Genomic DNA, 14,087 nt, shown 5'->3' with positions numbered 1-14,087 from the left:
CATACTCTAGAATCCTTCAATGGCACCCATGGAGGAAAAATATATATCTGTGCATTTCTGTCGATAAAGGATCGTTTCAAAAGTAATCCAAACATATATCAACCTTGACCTCTATATCGGACTGCCAAAAGGTTTGACGTGTTTACACAAAAGTGCATTAAGACTGCAAAATAACTATATATTTCTGAAAGATGATAAACGAATGCAACTCACATGCAGTGAGATGAGGTCATGTGACCAATGTAGCATACCACTGTTGCAGACATAAACATTTATGCAGAATGTTTCACTTACTATTCAAACGAAACCAAAAAATAAATAGTCAGTATACAGTATATACCAGCCTAATGTCAAATGTTGAAATGAGTCAAGCGCTATAGTAAAAGTGTTTATATGTCATAAGATAGCATTGTGTGAGGAACAGGGTGAAAAGCAAGTGTCTGCTGTTTTACTGGTGATTTGTGTGAAAGTGAATAAAAGTAATTGTTGGTGTAGCAACATTTTACCAGGAAACTGCTGCAGTATGTTCATAGAGCCGCGTAAACATTAGCTTGCAAAAATGTAATGTAACATGATTTTATGAGACCAGGTTGGAATATACTATGTCACCACCACAGACACTGAAGATCAATGTGTTTAAGAATCAGTGGCAGATTCTTAAAACTTCCAATCATGATATCTGTTCTGCACAGTACACTGTTATCAGTAAGTCAGTATTCCCCAACATGCCTGTATCTCTCCAAGCTGGCAGCAGTAGTTTGAAGCTCATGTCTGTGTAAAGTGCATTCTCTCTGTGTGAATGTTGATGCAGCACAAATTCACCTGATGTGGCTTCAGTCTATCAGTCAGGCAGAACGCCAGATACACATTAACAGATTTGATCCTAGACTCCACAATCAACAGCACAAAATGCTTTTTAGCATTCCACACGAGTATAAACCTCTCACACTATCGACACAAAGATCTATGATGTCCATTTCTTTCTTACAAAAACACACAAATCTTCTGTACAGATAGACAGAGTTAAAATCCAACTGAAATTCGCAAAAGACCTAATCAGAAAGTTCCAGTTAGTGGATTTCGCTGGTTAGTAGGCAGTGTTAGCTAGCAACCTGCCTAACTAAGAGTATCCCACAAACTGCCACCAATCCACTCTACAGTATATTTTATGGTAGGGCAGTGTCGATACAATCAAATATCGATATACAACGCGATACTTTTTCTCACGATATTGTATCGATACTTTAGAAGCATGTATCAATATTTATTTTCAACACTGTAAAAAATAAATAGTTGTGTAAACTTAAAGAAGCTTCAAAGCATTTTTGAGTTTACTCAACTTCAGGGAAATTAGTTTTACCAACTTAACAATTCAACTTGGATCTTAAGTTCCAAGAATTTAATACAAAAAGTTCAGCAAACTCAAAAATATCAATGATCACTAAGTTCAATAAACTTGAATGTTTAAGTATAGCTGTCCAGAATGATCAATATTCTTGAAAATAATATAATACAAAATATTTTTAAGCAGATCCATATTTTGACATAAGATCATGTTTGAGCCCCACCAAGCGACCAAATAGTTCATTTAAATGGTGGTGTAGGTTACAAATACTTCAGTCAACTCAATAAACAAAGAAACTTCATCAAAGCAAACACTAATCACCCTGATGGTGACTTTAAACAAAAGACAACTTTTTACAGCAAAACATAATTAAAAACACATAAAGAGCAAAAACATCTATTAATTCAAAACAGATTATTTACAAATTGTCCTACATGTCCTCTTAAGTCGGCACGCTTTGACCAAACACACTTAAATAAATTCAAGTACAGGGGATTGTGGGTAATGTCTTCAGCCAGTGGGCATGCTCAGTAGCAGACGCAACAATGTGAAGTTCATAGTGCTCAGCCTTACAAGTCTCCCACAGATTTTTGAGCCATGAATTTTCAAGACCTTTCCATGACTTTAACAAATGGATATCATCATTAAAGATATGAGTCCAAATCAAACATTTAAATTCCCACATATTTCCTGATTTTCCAAGGTAGAGCCTGGCTTTATAGACTTACAACAGTAACATTTAAACTTCCATTTCACAGAGGTGCACAAAGTTTCAAATAGGGGGTATTGGAGGGTCAGTGATCAAACTGAGCATGCTCAAAAGCCTGTATGTTCTACTTTCACTACCAAACTTGATATTGTATGTGCTCACTGTTTAAAAATGTAAGTTGCTCTGACTTAAATGGCATAAAAGTTGGCTTAATTGTTTTAAGTAAACTCACTTTTTTCGACATTAGATAGTTCAATCAATTTTTAAAATTGAGCTTATCTGACAAAATTGAAGTTGGATTTTTTACAGTGAACTAAATACAGTGTATTCATATCATGTCCAGCATTTCAATAAAGAAGAAGCAGGTCATCTAAATAAGTTCAAATTTTGAAAGCGGTGTTTCTCAGTGCAGTTACAGAAGCTTCTATGAGGAGCAAAAGAGAATGAACCTAAACCGGTTCTCTAACGGACATGCTGGGACTCTCTCACGTGTTTGGCACTAGGGCCGGGAAAAATTATTGATTTTCTGCTTAATTACGATCTATGAACTATCCCAATGTCCATTCTTAAAATCCTAAAATCACTCTTTTATTCTACAGTATATGCAACCCTCTACAATGTGTTTTAATCACTCACATATGCATCTAAAAATGTCTTTGTTTCTCCACTGGCTGGTAAATGTTCAGATTTCCCTCAGCAGTGACTGAGTAGTATAGTGGAAAAGAAGTTACAGTCATCCATGCAATTATCTAATCAGCCAATCGTGTGGCAGTAGTGCGGTGCATAAATTCATGCAGATACTTCAGTTAATGTTCACATCAGCCATCAGAATGGGGAAAAAATTGTATCTCAGTGATTTGGTCCGTGGCATGATTGTTGGTGCCAGATGGGCTGGTTTGAGTATTTCTGTAACTGCTGATCTCCAGGATTTTCACACACAACAGTCTCTAGAATTTACTCTGAATGGTGCCAAAAACAAAAAACATCCAGTGAGTGGCAGTTCTGTGGATGGAAACACCTTGTTGATGAGAGAGGTCAACAGAGAATGGACAGACTGGTTTGAACTGACAAAGTCTACGGTAACTCAGATAACCGCTCTGTACAATTGTGGTGAGAAGAATATAATCTCAGAATGCTATTCTGAGATGCGGGTTGGCGCTGTTTTGGCAGCACGAGGGGGACCTACACAATATTAGGCAGGTGGTTTTAATGTTGTGGCTGATCGATGTAAATCCATGGCATTTCATTTTTTTTTACTTTCATCATTATCGTTCTTTAAAAAAAAAAAATTTATTAACAAAATCAAAAATTTCAGCCAGGTAAGTTGGTTGAAAATTTGGTTGATTTGACATGGAATAAGCTTAAAGACACTGTGGTTGGTTGCTGTACATGTCAGTCAGACAGATACTGTTTATACTGATGATCAAAAGTCTGGCTGCGTGAGACTATAATATGGGATGTTGTAGCATTAGAGAATGAAAGATACATGAAAAAGATGGATTAACCCAGACTGATTTAATTTATATCATTTGCAATGCTTTTTGGGATGAGCTGTTCATTCTTTCCCATTAAGAAATATATAAAGTACACAGTCTTGTGCTTTTTGTATTTATCGCATTTTAATATACTTTTTTTGCTTTTAATCTCGAGTTTGTAATGTCGTGATTGATCTCAGAGCTGGTTGGTTTGGTTCATGGCTTTGAACTCTTTATTGAAGGATTTTTTAATTTCACTAATGAGAAAATCAATGGGAAAAATACTTACGGAATCAACAGTTAAAAGATCTCATTTGTTAACTTGACATCAGTGTATTTTTTTACAATCAATGTATGAAAGCTTAAAAACTAGTTCCATGTGGTCAAGGGTCAACAGATTTGAAAAGAATTACTATTAAGGGTTTTACAAAATACTTAAACATGCGATCTGTATAAAACAATGGTCCATTCCCTGCACTGACCCACTTTAACAAAGAAACACTTTCACACCGTTTATTCTTGTTTACCTCCAGTCAGCACAAACACATGAACAGGCAAACCTGGACACGACCTGAATCTGTGTGTTTTCATGCGTCTATTATCACCATCAGCAACGCCACATTCCAGCATGCAGCTAAAGATGCTTATCACACAGCATTGAGAACAACACTGACAGAAAACACAGATAGGTTTTACCATGGTAAATAAGAAAAGGAAAAGCTGAGAGCACTTAAGACATTACAGACATTAAAGCATAATTTTTTGTAAAGCTGCCTTGAAACATTGTGTATTGTAAAAAGCGCTATACGCACAAAAATTACTTGACTTGAGAGCTCGGTAACTAATCTTCTAGGGTATATTTCCACTTGGTCACTTCATGCGTTTCTGCTGAACAGATATCCGATCATGAAAAGACCAAGCGTACACGCCTATCTATAGCATTCGAGACGGATTGCAATCCAATCATTCAAACCTCAGGAGGTGCTTTGAGATGTATACAAGACAAGACCCGGCCAAGTGTAAATGCATTTACACTCATTTATGTGGTCAAGTGTAAAAAAAAGTGAGCATACCCAATCTGATAGCAATCTGATCGATCAATATGCATGAAGTGACTAATTATGCCCTTTAAACATCTCTTTTAAATAGAGTTCCAGGTCATACTGCATTTGAATAAGAGTTGTTTGAATATTTCTTATAACAAAACCAAATAAATTGTGTCTGATTATTCATTTTAGGTCATATAAAATCTAGATATTTTGCAACAAACATTGTGGCAGTACAAAAGAAAACCATTCTGGACAGATTGCTCATACTTAGGGTCAGTGATTTAAACAACGCACTAATTGTGCTACAGACATGAATGATACAGTATCTCAATTCATGTGGCTTGTTAAGGAGAATATTACTTTATTAAGTGATCAGACGAAACAGCGAAAAATCCCATAGACTGAATATCAATATCATAATTTAACGGTTCAGATTCCGATTCCTTTTAATGCTTTTAAGGAAGAAATATTTGGAAAAAACTAATGCAATTAATATTGGACTTACTGCCCTCAGCAGTCTGTTACCAAATGATGAGATCATTTCATATTTTAACAGAACAGATTCTTGCAAAAGGTGTTTAAACAGGCTAATTATGATATTTGATTCATTCTTAATTTTACTTTTAAATTCCAGTAATTACAACAATACTCATAATGTGTATCTTTAACTACACATTGTCACATAAACAACCATCCAGTAGTTACTCTGATTTAAGTCTCACAAGCCTTAAAGTTCACATAACACAGTAAAAGTTCTTGGTTCATTTCGAGTCGGACATGACAAAATGAATGAAAGTTATTCACTAAAAAGATGCGGCTGGAAGGAGTCATTCATTCTGTAGTTTTTATACTTTATGTTTTGCTGTGTCAGATAAGAGTCATTCGCTTGTGAATCGGACTACATTGGTCACGCTGCTGATTTAGTAGCAGTGTTGCAGTGCCGCTGAACAATAGCACAGGAAACTCTGTTACAGCATTTTAGTACGGTGTTGCATCCGGGCCAGGCCAAATGCAGGCCAGGATGGGCCAATCACAGTCTTTATTATTACTAGATGAGGATTTCAAAAATGCTTTTATAGATACTTCTGCCACGAATTTCTATTCACAGGTATGACTCCTTGCAATTGTCAGTTTTTATTAAAATAATATTGGTGAGCAATCCCTGTTCAAATTTTATTGTATACTTTGTTTATATCTCACCATGAAAAAGATGGTCGTACTCTGTTATAGGTTATTATTTTTAACTATTAGTACTTACACCACGGGTCTCTTGAAGGCTTGATTCTGATTGGTTGACAGAAGTAGTTCACTTTGCCAAATTATTTCAGTTATTTCAAAGAGCTGTACAGGCTGCCACAGCAAAATAACCAATTCAAACAAAGACTTTGGTTAGGTAAATCGGATTAGAATGACAAATAATATCTATATTATCCTACATTTATTTCAATTCTGTGGAAAGCACACTCATGCTCCCTCTCTGTCTCTCTTTTGCTCACACCCACACTTACACACACTGACAGACATACATACGCACACACATAGACACTCGTGGGCAACACACAGAGCCTTGATGTCAACACACACGAGACTTAATAAAACAGTTGAGCAACTGAAAATCTCTATTCAAGAATGAAGATGCTACCACCCTGCTGCTGAGAAGTGTAGTTAAACTAACAGTTTCATCATTTGAAGCGATGTCACAGCTGACAAGAGCTGCGACAGACACAGGTATACAACACGCCACAGCACTCTTTCTCTCTCTCTCTCTCTCTCTCTCACACACACACACACACACACACACACACCATTTCTTCACACTTAAATGTCATCACACCAAGTGTTTGTATGCTTCAGAAGACTTGGAACATAGTGCACGAGTCACATCAATTACTTTTTTGTGGTTTTATGGTGTTTTTGGCCTTTTTTGAGCTTGACAGCACAGAGTCACAATTCACATTATTTGGCAAATGAACCTTTTGTGTTCCTTGGAGGAGAGAAAATCATAAGGGTTTGGAGCGACAATAGGGTGAGCAAATTTTCATTTACGGGTGAACTATTGCTTTAATTGTGTACCGTTTGGGTGACAGAGAGATTAGTACCGCTGAGAGTGTGTCCTGTCGGAACCAGGAAGTAATCATGTTCACATAATCATTGATGAGTGTGATTCGGAGGTTGCATATTCACTCTAACACTACTCTAATATGGATGGATACACACCTGAAGTTCACACCAGGCCACCTCCACCCAGGTGTCCGTGTCCAGACCTTTGTAGACTGTCTTGAAAGAGCCGCGGCCAATCTCTATGTCAAACTTAAGAAAGCGTCCACTTGGAGAGGTGGCAACAGCCTTCATCTCCGCCTCTTCCTCATTCTCCTCACTGGCCGCCTTTATGCGAGTCTTAACGCCATCCGTTGCGTCTCTTTTGTGGTCCGTTCTTTCTTTCTCCTCATCGGCACTGGTGCCGCCTGGGTCTTTATGGCTTTCGATGCTCGAACCTTCTTGTAAAGTGGATTGGACCCCCAGAGTTCGGTCCAGTATTGTCTGTAGGTTGATGCCGAGCATCTTATTCTGCTCTTTGCATTCCGGAGCGCAATCATCCACTGGGTGCTCGTCATTGTCATTGAACCACAGACTCCTACGGATGAACCTGTTCCGGGCGCCCGCCGGGTGTTTGGATGACGGGTACGAGCTTGGGTCACTGCCCCCCCGCACCAGGGCCGCGCCCTCCAGTTTATTCACATTACCCTCACTGATGGTCTCGTAGATATTCCCCTTCAGATCACACTGTGAGTTGGGCACCGATGCTGCACAGCAGTTGGGTTTGGGCTCCATGTTGTCAGATGTAAGTCACCCGTATGTTGGCGCTGTTCGGGACTGAACCACAATGGAGCAGTAGCACTGACACACTTCCCCAAACATGAGCTATATCACATGACCTCTCATCTGTGGGAATACAACATATATATGTATCATATATATGTATATATGTTTGGAATTCATTGAAAGGTAATGCAATTTAGATTATTTTAGGTGATTTAGGTCAGTGGTTCTCAAGCAGACTGTCTGTTGTGATAGGGTCGCAGACAGCAGTGAAAAAACAATGCTTAATGCAAATAATAGAGAATGCGGAGAAAATAATAGAGAAAATGTTACCATATACTGTAGTTTCAGAGAGTATGCTGGCCTGCAAATCCAAGATGAAGTAACTAGGCCTACACATTGTGTCAAAATTGAGCTTCTGTATAAACCAAATTGGGTCTGTTAGACTATGATCTGTCCTCTGACAGACGGATTTGGCTCGACTATGCACAGATTCAGAAAAAAACAGTGTAAACATTTGATAATCCACACTTGGCTGGACAATCACAAAATTTGAAGCCATTTTTCTCAGTTGGTGTAGTTACTGCATTTTGGATTTGTAGCACAGGACAGCAAAATATTTGATAGCAAGAAACGTTTAGAAACCAAACTATATTGTAAATCTAACTTCTGCTGTTGTTTCTACATTTACAAAAATGTGAATTTTCCTAATCATTCATCTTAATGCCTGAAACATTCACCACTTGATGTCTAATGTAAAATCTGGGTTGTGAAGCAAAAGCAGTTGGGAACCGCTATAATGTAGGTTTACTGGAGGTTACACCATGGCTAATGTTCAGAATAGAATACTAACATACTATTAGCATACGATGTGAATATTCTGAGAAGCAACTAGTGATAAAAGCCATCTCTTCCACCTTGATCTAGTTTTTTCCAAGTGTATATTTCTGCATCCCGCAAGACTACAAGGAATGGCCACTACAGGTAATGCCCTCTTGGATCACCTGTAGTGGCCAAGCTACTCTATTGGCTGAAAGAAATTTTTAAATCTTATGCGATGTATGATTCATGTTGTCTTAACTATGTAAATATGACAAAGATTTTAACTTATGTCATATTTCATATTAATAAACTAAATAAAGCTAAACTAAAGCTATAAAGCTTCCATTTTCTACAGTTAGCCCACAAGCTAACCTGTTAGCCTACTAGCTTATCTTCTTCTCATCTTCATTCTCTAAGTGTATCTGTCTGTAGGGATGGGCGGATCGATCCTAAAGTATCGATACTTCCAGTACTGATGTTATATCAAATATATCGATCCTCACACAAAAATATCGATTCTAAAATATATATTTTTAAATTGGGATATTATTATTTGTTTACCATGAACATGAACAATAATCATAAGCTTCAAAGTGAAATAAAAAGGATTAGGCTATATTAGCAAATACTTGATGGGAACTATTTCTTCTTTCGCTCATCTTAACATTCATGCTGAAAGACACAAGCAGACAAGCACTTGCGCCGTCACAAGTTCAAACAAGAGGGATCAGTGTCTTGTAGAGGTAATGAGAGAAAATCAGAGAAACAGCTTCTGGAGTAAATTCATGCTAAAATAACAACATATCTAACGGTGACATTTCTTATCATGAGTTTGTGGGTAATTGTTGTTAATAAGTAATTTAAAAAATAGTTAACCATGATTTATTAAAGTAATATTGTAGTAACCAAGTTTGTTTTTTTGGTTTTTGTTTTTGGGCTGAAACCATGGTTTTACTACAGTAATACTGTAGTAGTAACCATGGTTAATTGTGTGGTAACTATGGTTTAACTAAATCCCATGGTTAAACTATAGTTACTGTAGTGAAACTATGGTTAATTTTTGTAATGGTAAACAAAACATAAGTCTAATAAGTTTCTGTTTAGGCTCACAAATGTAAAAATAATAATAACAATGACTTAAATTGTGACTAAAAATAATATTTAAAATTACTCATTTTATCCCAAGAAATCGCAAAAAAAAATATATATATATATATTTTAATAGAAGTGTCGGTATAGGTATCGGTATCAACGATATTGGACTTTAAATTATTGGTATCGGATCAAAAAGAAAATAAGTGGTATCGCCCATCTCTATCTGTCTGCGTCTCACAAGACTACAAGGAACACCCACTTCACGACACGCCCACAACGCCCCCATTGGATCATCAAGCGATTCTACTGGCTCCAAGAACTTTTCAAATCCCATGCAATCGCTGTATGATTAATTTCCTCTTTAAATACGACAAAGAATAACTTTTAAATTATATGTCACATTTCATATTATTAAACGGAATATATAAATAGTAAACTGAACTTACTTGTATAATGTGAATTTTGTGGAAGTGTTCTTTACTCCTGAAGGTGTTTTACAATTTCTGCTTGTTCAATAATAAAAAAGATATAAATGGTAAGATAAACAGTTCTCTGTTCTGTTTTCTCCAGTTAGCTCACAAGCTAATCATATTTATGGACCTATAAAATACTGAGCCTATTAGCTTAGCATACCGCTAGCTTCTTCTCCTCTTCACTTTCATCACATTTTTCTTCACTGTTGCCACCTAGTGATACGGCAGTATGATTGTATTCAAAATAACTTTTAATTTGTTTTAAATTATTTTACAAACATTTAATTTTGAAAATCTTTGTGGTTACGGTTAGATTTAGAGTTATGGATAGGTGTAGGTGTATGGTTGCTGCGGGACTCCAACAAACAGTGTTGAATGTGGCATCCAACTGTCCAAAGTGACCTCAGGATTTCACCTGGTTTTTTGGAGGGGGCGTTACGTGTAGTGGGCGTGCCTTGTAGTATTATTGCAGGACGCAGACAGACTCCTCTCTCATTTTCAGTGCTTTTCTCTTCACTGTCGCCACCTAACGGTACAGCAGGATGATTATATTCTCTAGAACGTTTAAGTTGTTTAACTTTTAATAATTTTACAAACTTTGTGGTTAGGCTTAGGGATAGGTGTATTGTTTCTGCAGGACTCCAAATAAACAACAATGAATGTGTCACCCAACTTTTGGGAGACTAAGATGTGGTCCACATTAATCCGGATACATTTGAAAATGCATCTTTTTCTCTACATTTTGGACTTCGGTCCACACTGAGACAGAATATTTGTCCAGTGAAAACAGAGAGCTTCTCGAAAATGTTTTCCCAAGTTTGGAAATGCTGTATTTACGTTATAGTGTGGACAGGGAAAACGGTATATTCAAACATGAGATAAACAAGATAATCGAAAACAATTACATATTTGTTGTCGTGTGATGCAGTCATGTGATCCATTTAACCCACAACAATCAAGATGGTGGCCTATGTTGTAGCGGCTTTGTTGTGTCTGATATCCACTTTGATAGCATTGTTAAAGATAAATGTTACTTTGAAGGAATGCAATGTGAAGGTTGTACAAAGGCGACAAAGAAGTTTACTCCGAATTTCTGTCCAGCAGTGGAACTCGAGGAATTGCGTTTCAGAATACTTTTTTTTACTGCATGCACAGTAAGGGGATTTAAGTTTTTTTTTTCGATATTTCAGTGAGCATGAGCAACTTTTAGAAAATGTTTGAAAATGGCAGTGTGGATGGAGAGCGTCTCCGGATTAATGTGGACGTAGTCTAAAACACTTCATCAGTTATTTGAAGGGGGTGTAACTTGTAGTCTTGCCCATCTCAGTTTTGGTGCAATTAACCGCTACAACTAACAGGCCATTTGGTCAGTCGCTTGTTTTGAATTTCTGCTACATCACACTGGTAGCCCTGCCCACAGTGAAATTTTATTGGTCCAAAATCCTGCTCTAAATAACTGATTGGTTGTGATTGTGTCTCGTCTCTGAACACCATCCACTTTTAGTGTGCACAGACAAATTACTTGTCGCTGGAAACTTTGCATCCGATTAGGGCACGGAGTTACAAATCACATCCATGATAACATTTTTAAATGTGTCACGATTTGTCACATGACATGAGAGAATCAATGGCGTTTAGGGCTAATGACATCTAACCTGGTGTGTTCAAATGGGCCTTTTTTTTAACTGAACACAAGCACGGAAGACATTTGAGATCTCTGACAGAAGGAAAGATTTTCAGTGTAAAATAGCTTAAATTTCACACTTCATGAAGTTTCATGACTTCAGTCAAACTGACTCATTCTATGGTAATTTTATGCTTTTTTGGTCTATTTTGGCCATCCACTTTTGTTGTTTGGAAGAAAAGTTGCACCAACATTCTACCATCTGCTTTTGTGTTTCACTGAAGAAAGAAACAATATGGGGTTGGAAGAGAGTGAGTAAATTATGACAATTTTCATGTTTCTTTAAAGAGGAGGCACTACAGGTGAATAGGTTAAAATTATACATTTATACAACTTTGCCATATTAGCTAAAAAACATAGAAGCAAGCTTTTTTTTTGGATTATCACTTTACAGATTTAAACATTTACAATATGCAAATTAGACACAATCTTATTAAATATGCACACATTTGCATATTATATCAGCAGTGATATGACTCCAGTCAATATATATATATATATATATATATATATATATATATATATATATATATATATATATATATATATATATATTATGTGGTCAACAACTCTTTTGCCAATCTTTTGTCAAAAGATTGAATATTCCACAAAATATTTAAGAAAACACTTTAATAGAAATGAACCCGTTTTAGATCTTTTTAAAGATAAAACGACGCTTAAAATGTAAAAGAAAAACGATTTAACAATCCCCAGCAACATCATTCAGTATTATAGATAATATATAATATAAACTTTGTGGTTGAAACATTGTCTACAAAGCAGGTATCACTTTAAGAAAATGGCCTTTTAAAGATGCTCACCAATGCTAATGTAATGCGAAGATGACATAAAATCATAAAAGCGAAATGTTTAGAAACGCTACGATGGCTATATTGTTCAAAGTGCAAAATATTGAGGAAAATTCCATTGTAAAATAAAATCCTTCCAGATTCCTCATTTGAACATGCAGTATCTCTCCACTGTTATGAACGCGCGTGATGATCATCACCTTTTACAGGTGAACGAGCCGACAGAATCAATATAAATATATCCTCCATCATACTGAACAAATATAAAGCAGTGAATCAGTAACTCACATGTGTTCTGGCTGCTGCTGTCGCTCGGTTTGATTATGGAAGATGATCTGGGAAGAGCAGCAGTATTTAACCCAAGCGAAACACGACAGCGAGCGGAAGAGGATGAAGAGACCACCCGCCCTCTGCTCTCCCGCAACACTCAAGAAATAACGCGTACATCGCTGCTGCGCGGTTCACATGAAAACACTCCTTTTTTGCGCATTAGCAGAATTATTTCAAACCACACTTGTGTCTCTCACCTCGACATCCCTAGAAATTTCTCCGTGTGAAAAGGACTGCTGAATGTGCTCCTCCACGCCCATACACGGAGCACTGTAGCACCTCTGAGATCAGCTTTAATCAAGTGGAATATTCCAAACATTCCTGTGCTTCCCTCATTACAGGAAGAAATAAAGACTTCTTAACATTTATATGACATGACATCGTTATCAGGTTACTCCTTTGCTCTTTAATGGAGTAGTTCACTCTAAAATGACAATTCTGTCATTATTTACTCGCCAATATGTCAGTGCAAACCTGTATGACCTTCTTTCTTCCATGGAACACAAAAGAAGATGTTTCTGTTTAGCAGGCAGTGACCTGGATTTGTCAAGCTCCAAAAATGACATAAAATCACCTTAAAAGTGTCATAAGGGTAGTCCATGCTGTCTGTGTGCCATATTACAAGTCTTCTAACACCATTCAATATCATTTTCAAAATCAAATCAAATCACTTTATTGTCACTCAACCATATACACATTTTTTGAGGAACTGCGTGATATTAAAGCCATTATTCACTGATAATAATTTCTTCTACCAATCAGTCATGAACCATGTGTGAACCAGCGGCATTTGACATTATTGATGTACAGTGTTGGGTGTAATCTGATTACAAATTAATTAGTCACAGTAATCTAATTACTTTAATAATAATTCTTGTAATCAGATTATAGTTACTTACATATGGTTAAATTTATTACTTTTAATCAGGCCTTCATTTCTTGGGTTACGTTTCTGTGACAGATAAAGGGGTGTGCACCCGCTAAAGAGTCACTGTAAGAGAGAAACGAGTTAATGACTTGCATGCGACAGTGAACAAAAAGGAAATATAGACATTATTTTGAACTGATCGAGCAGAAAAACTACACTGCCTGGCCCAAAAAAAGTCACATAGTCTAATATTTTGCTGGACCGCCTTTAGCTTTGATTACGGCGCACATTCGTTGTGGCACTGTTTCGACAACCTTATGCAACATCAGAACATTTATTTCTGTCCAGAGTTGCATTAATTTTTGGCTGAGGACGGGAGAGCTGATCCACTCCGTAAAGTCTTCTCCAGCACATCCCAAAGACTTTCAATGGGTTTAAGGTCAGGACTCTGTGGTGACCAATTCATGTGTGAAAATGATTCCTCATGCTCCCTGAACCACTCTTTCACAGTTTGAGCCCAATGAATCTTGACATTGTCGTCCTGGAATATGCCCATGCCGTCAGGGAAGAGAAAATCCATTGATTGGATAACCTGGTCATTCAGGTAG

At 36.9% G+C, this 14,087-nt stretch overlaps 1 protein-coding gene across 2 annotated transcripts in view; it reads right to left on the bottom strand.

Annotated features, from left to right (window-relative positions):
- Window positions 1–12,897, bottom strand: part of LOC127414894 (serine/threonine-protein kinase WNK2-like) — a 160,088-nt gene extending 147,191 nt beyond the window's left edge. The window contains exons 1-2 of one of the 2 annotated variants that reach the window (XM_051653270.1): window positions 12,809–12,897; window positions 6,796–7,521 (exon numbers count right to left, since the gene is read on the bottom strand). In XM_051653270.1, coding sequence (XP_051509230.1) covers window positions 6,796–7,410 — 615 coding nt within the window. In that variant the 5' untranslated portion in view covers window positions 7,411–7,521; window positions 12,809–12,897. Of the gene's footprint in view, window positions 1–6,795; window positions 7,522–12,569 lie in introns of both variants that reach the window. The other variant, XM_051653269.1, reaches the window with a different exon arrangement.
- Window positions 12,898–14,087: the final 1,190 nt, after the last annotated feature.

Source organism: Myxocyprinus asiaticus, chromosome 24 (genome assembly GCF_019703515.2).
Source record: "Myxocyprinus asiaticus isolate MX2 ecotype Aquarium Trade chromosome 24, UBuf_Myxa_2, whole genome shotgun sequence".
Classification (NCBI taxonomy): Eukaryota; Metazoa; Chordata; class Actinopteri; order Cypriniformes; family Catostomidae; genus Myxocyprinus; species Myxocyprinus asiaticus.
The sequence above is the reverse complement of the archived record's forward strand: the minus strand, read 5'-3'. Positions and strand labels throughout refer to the sequence as shown.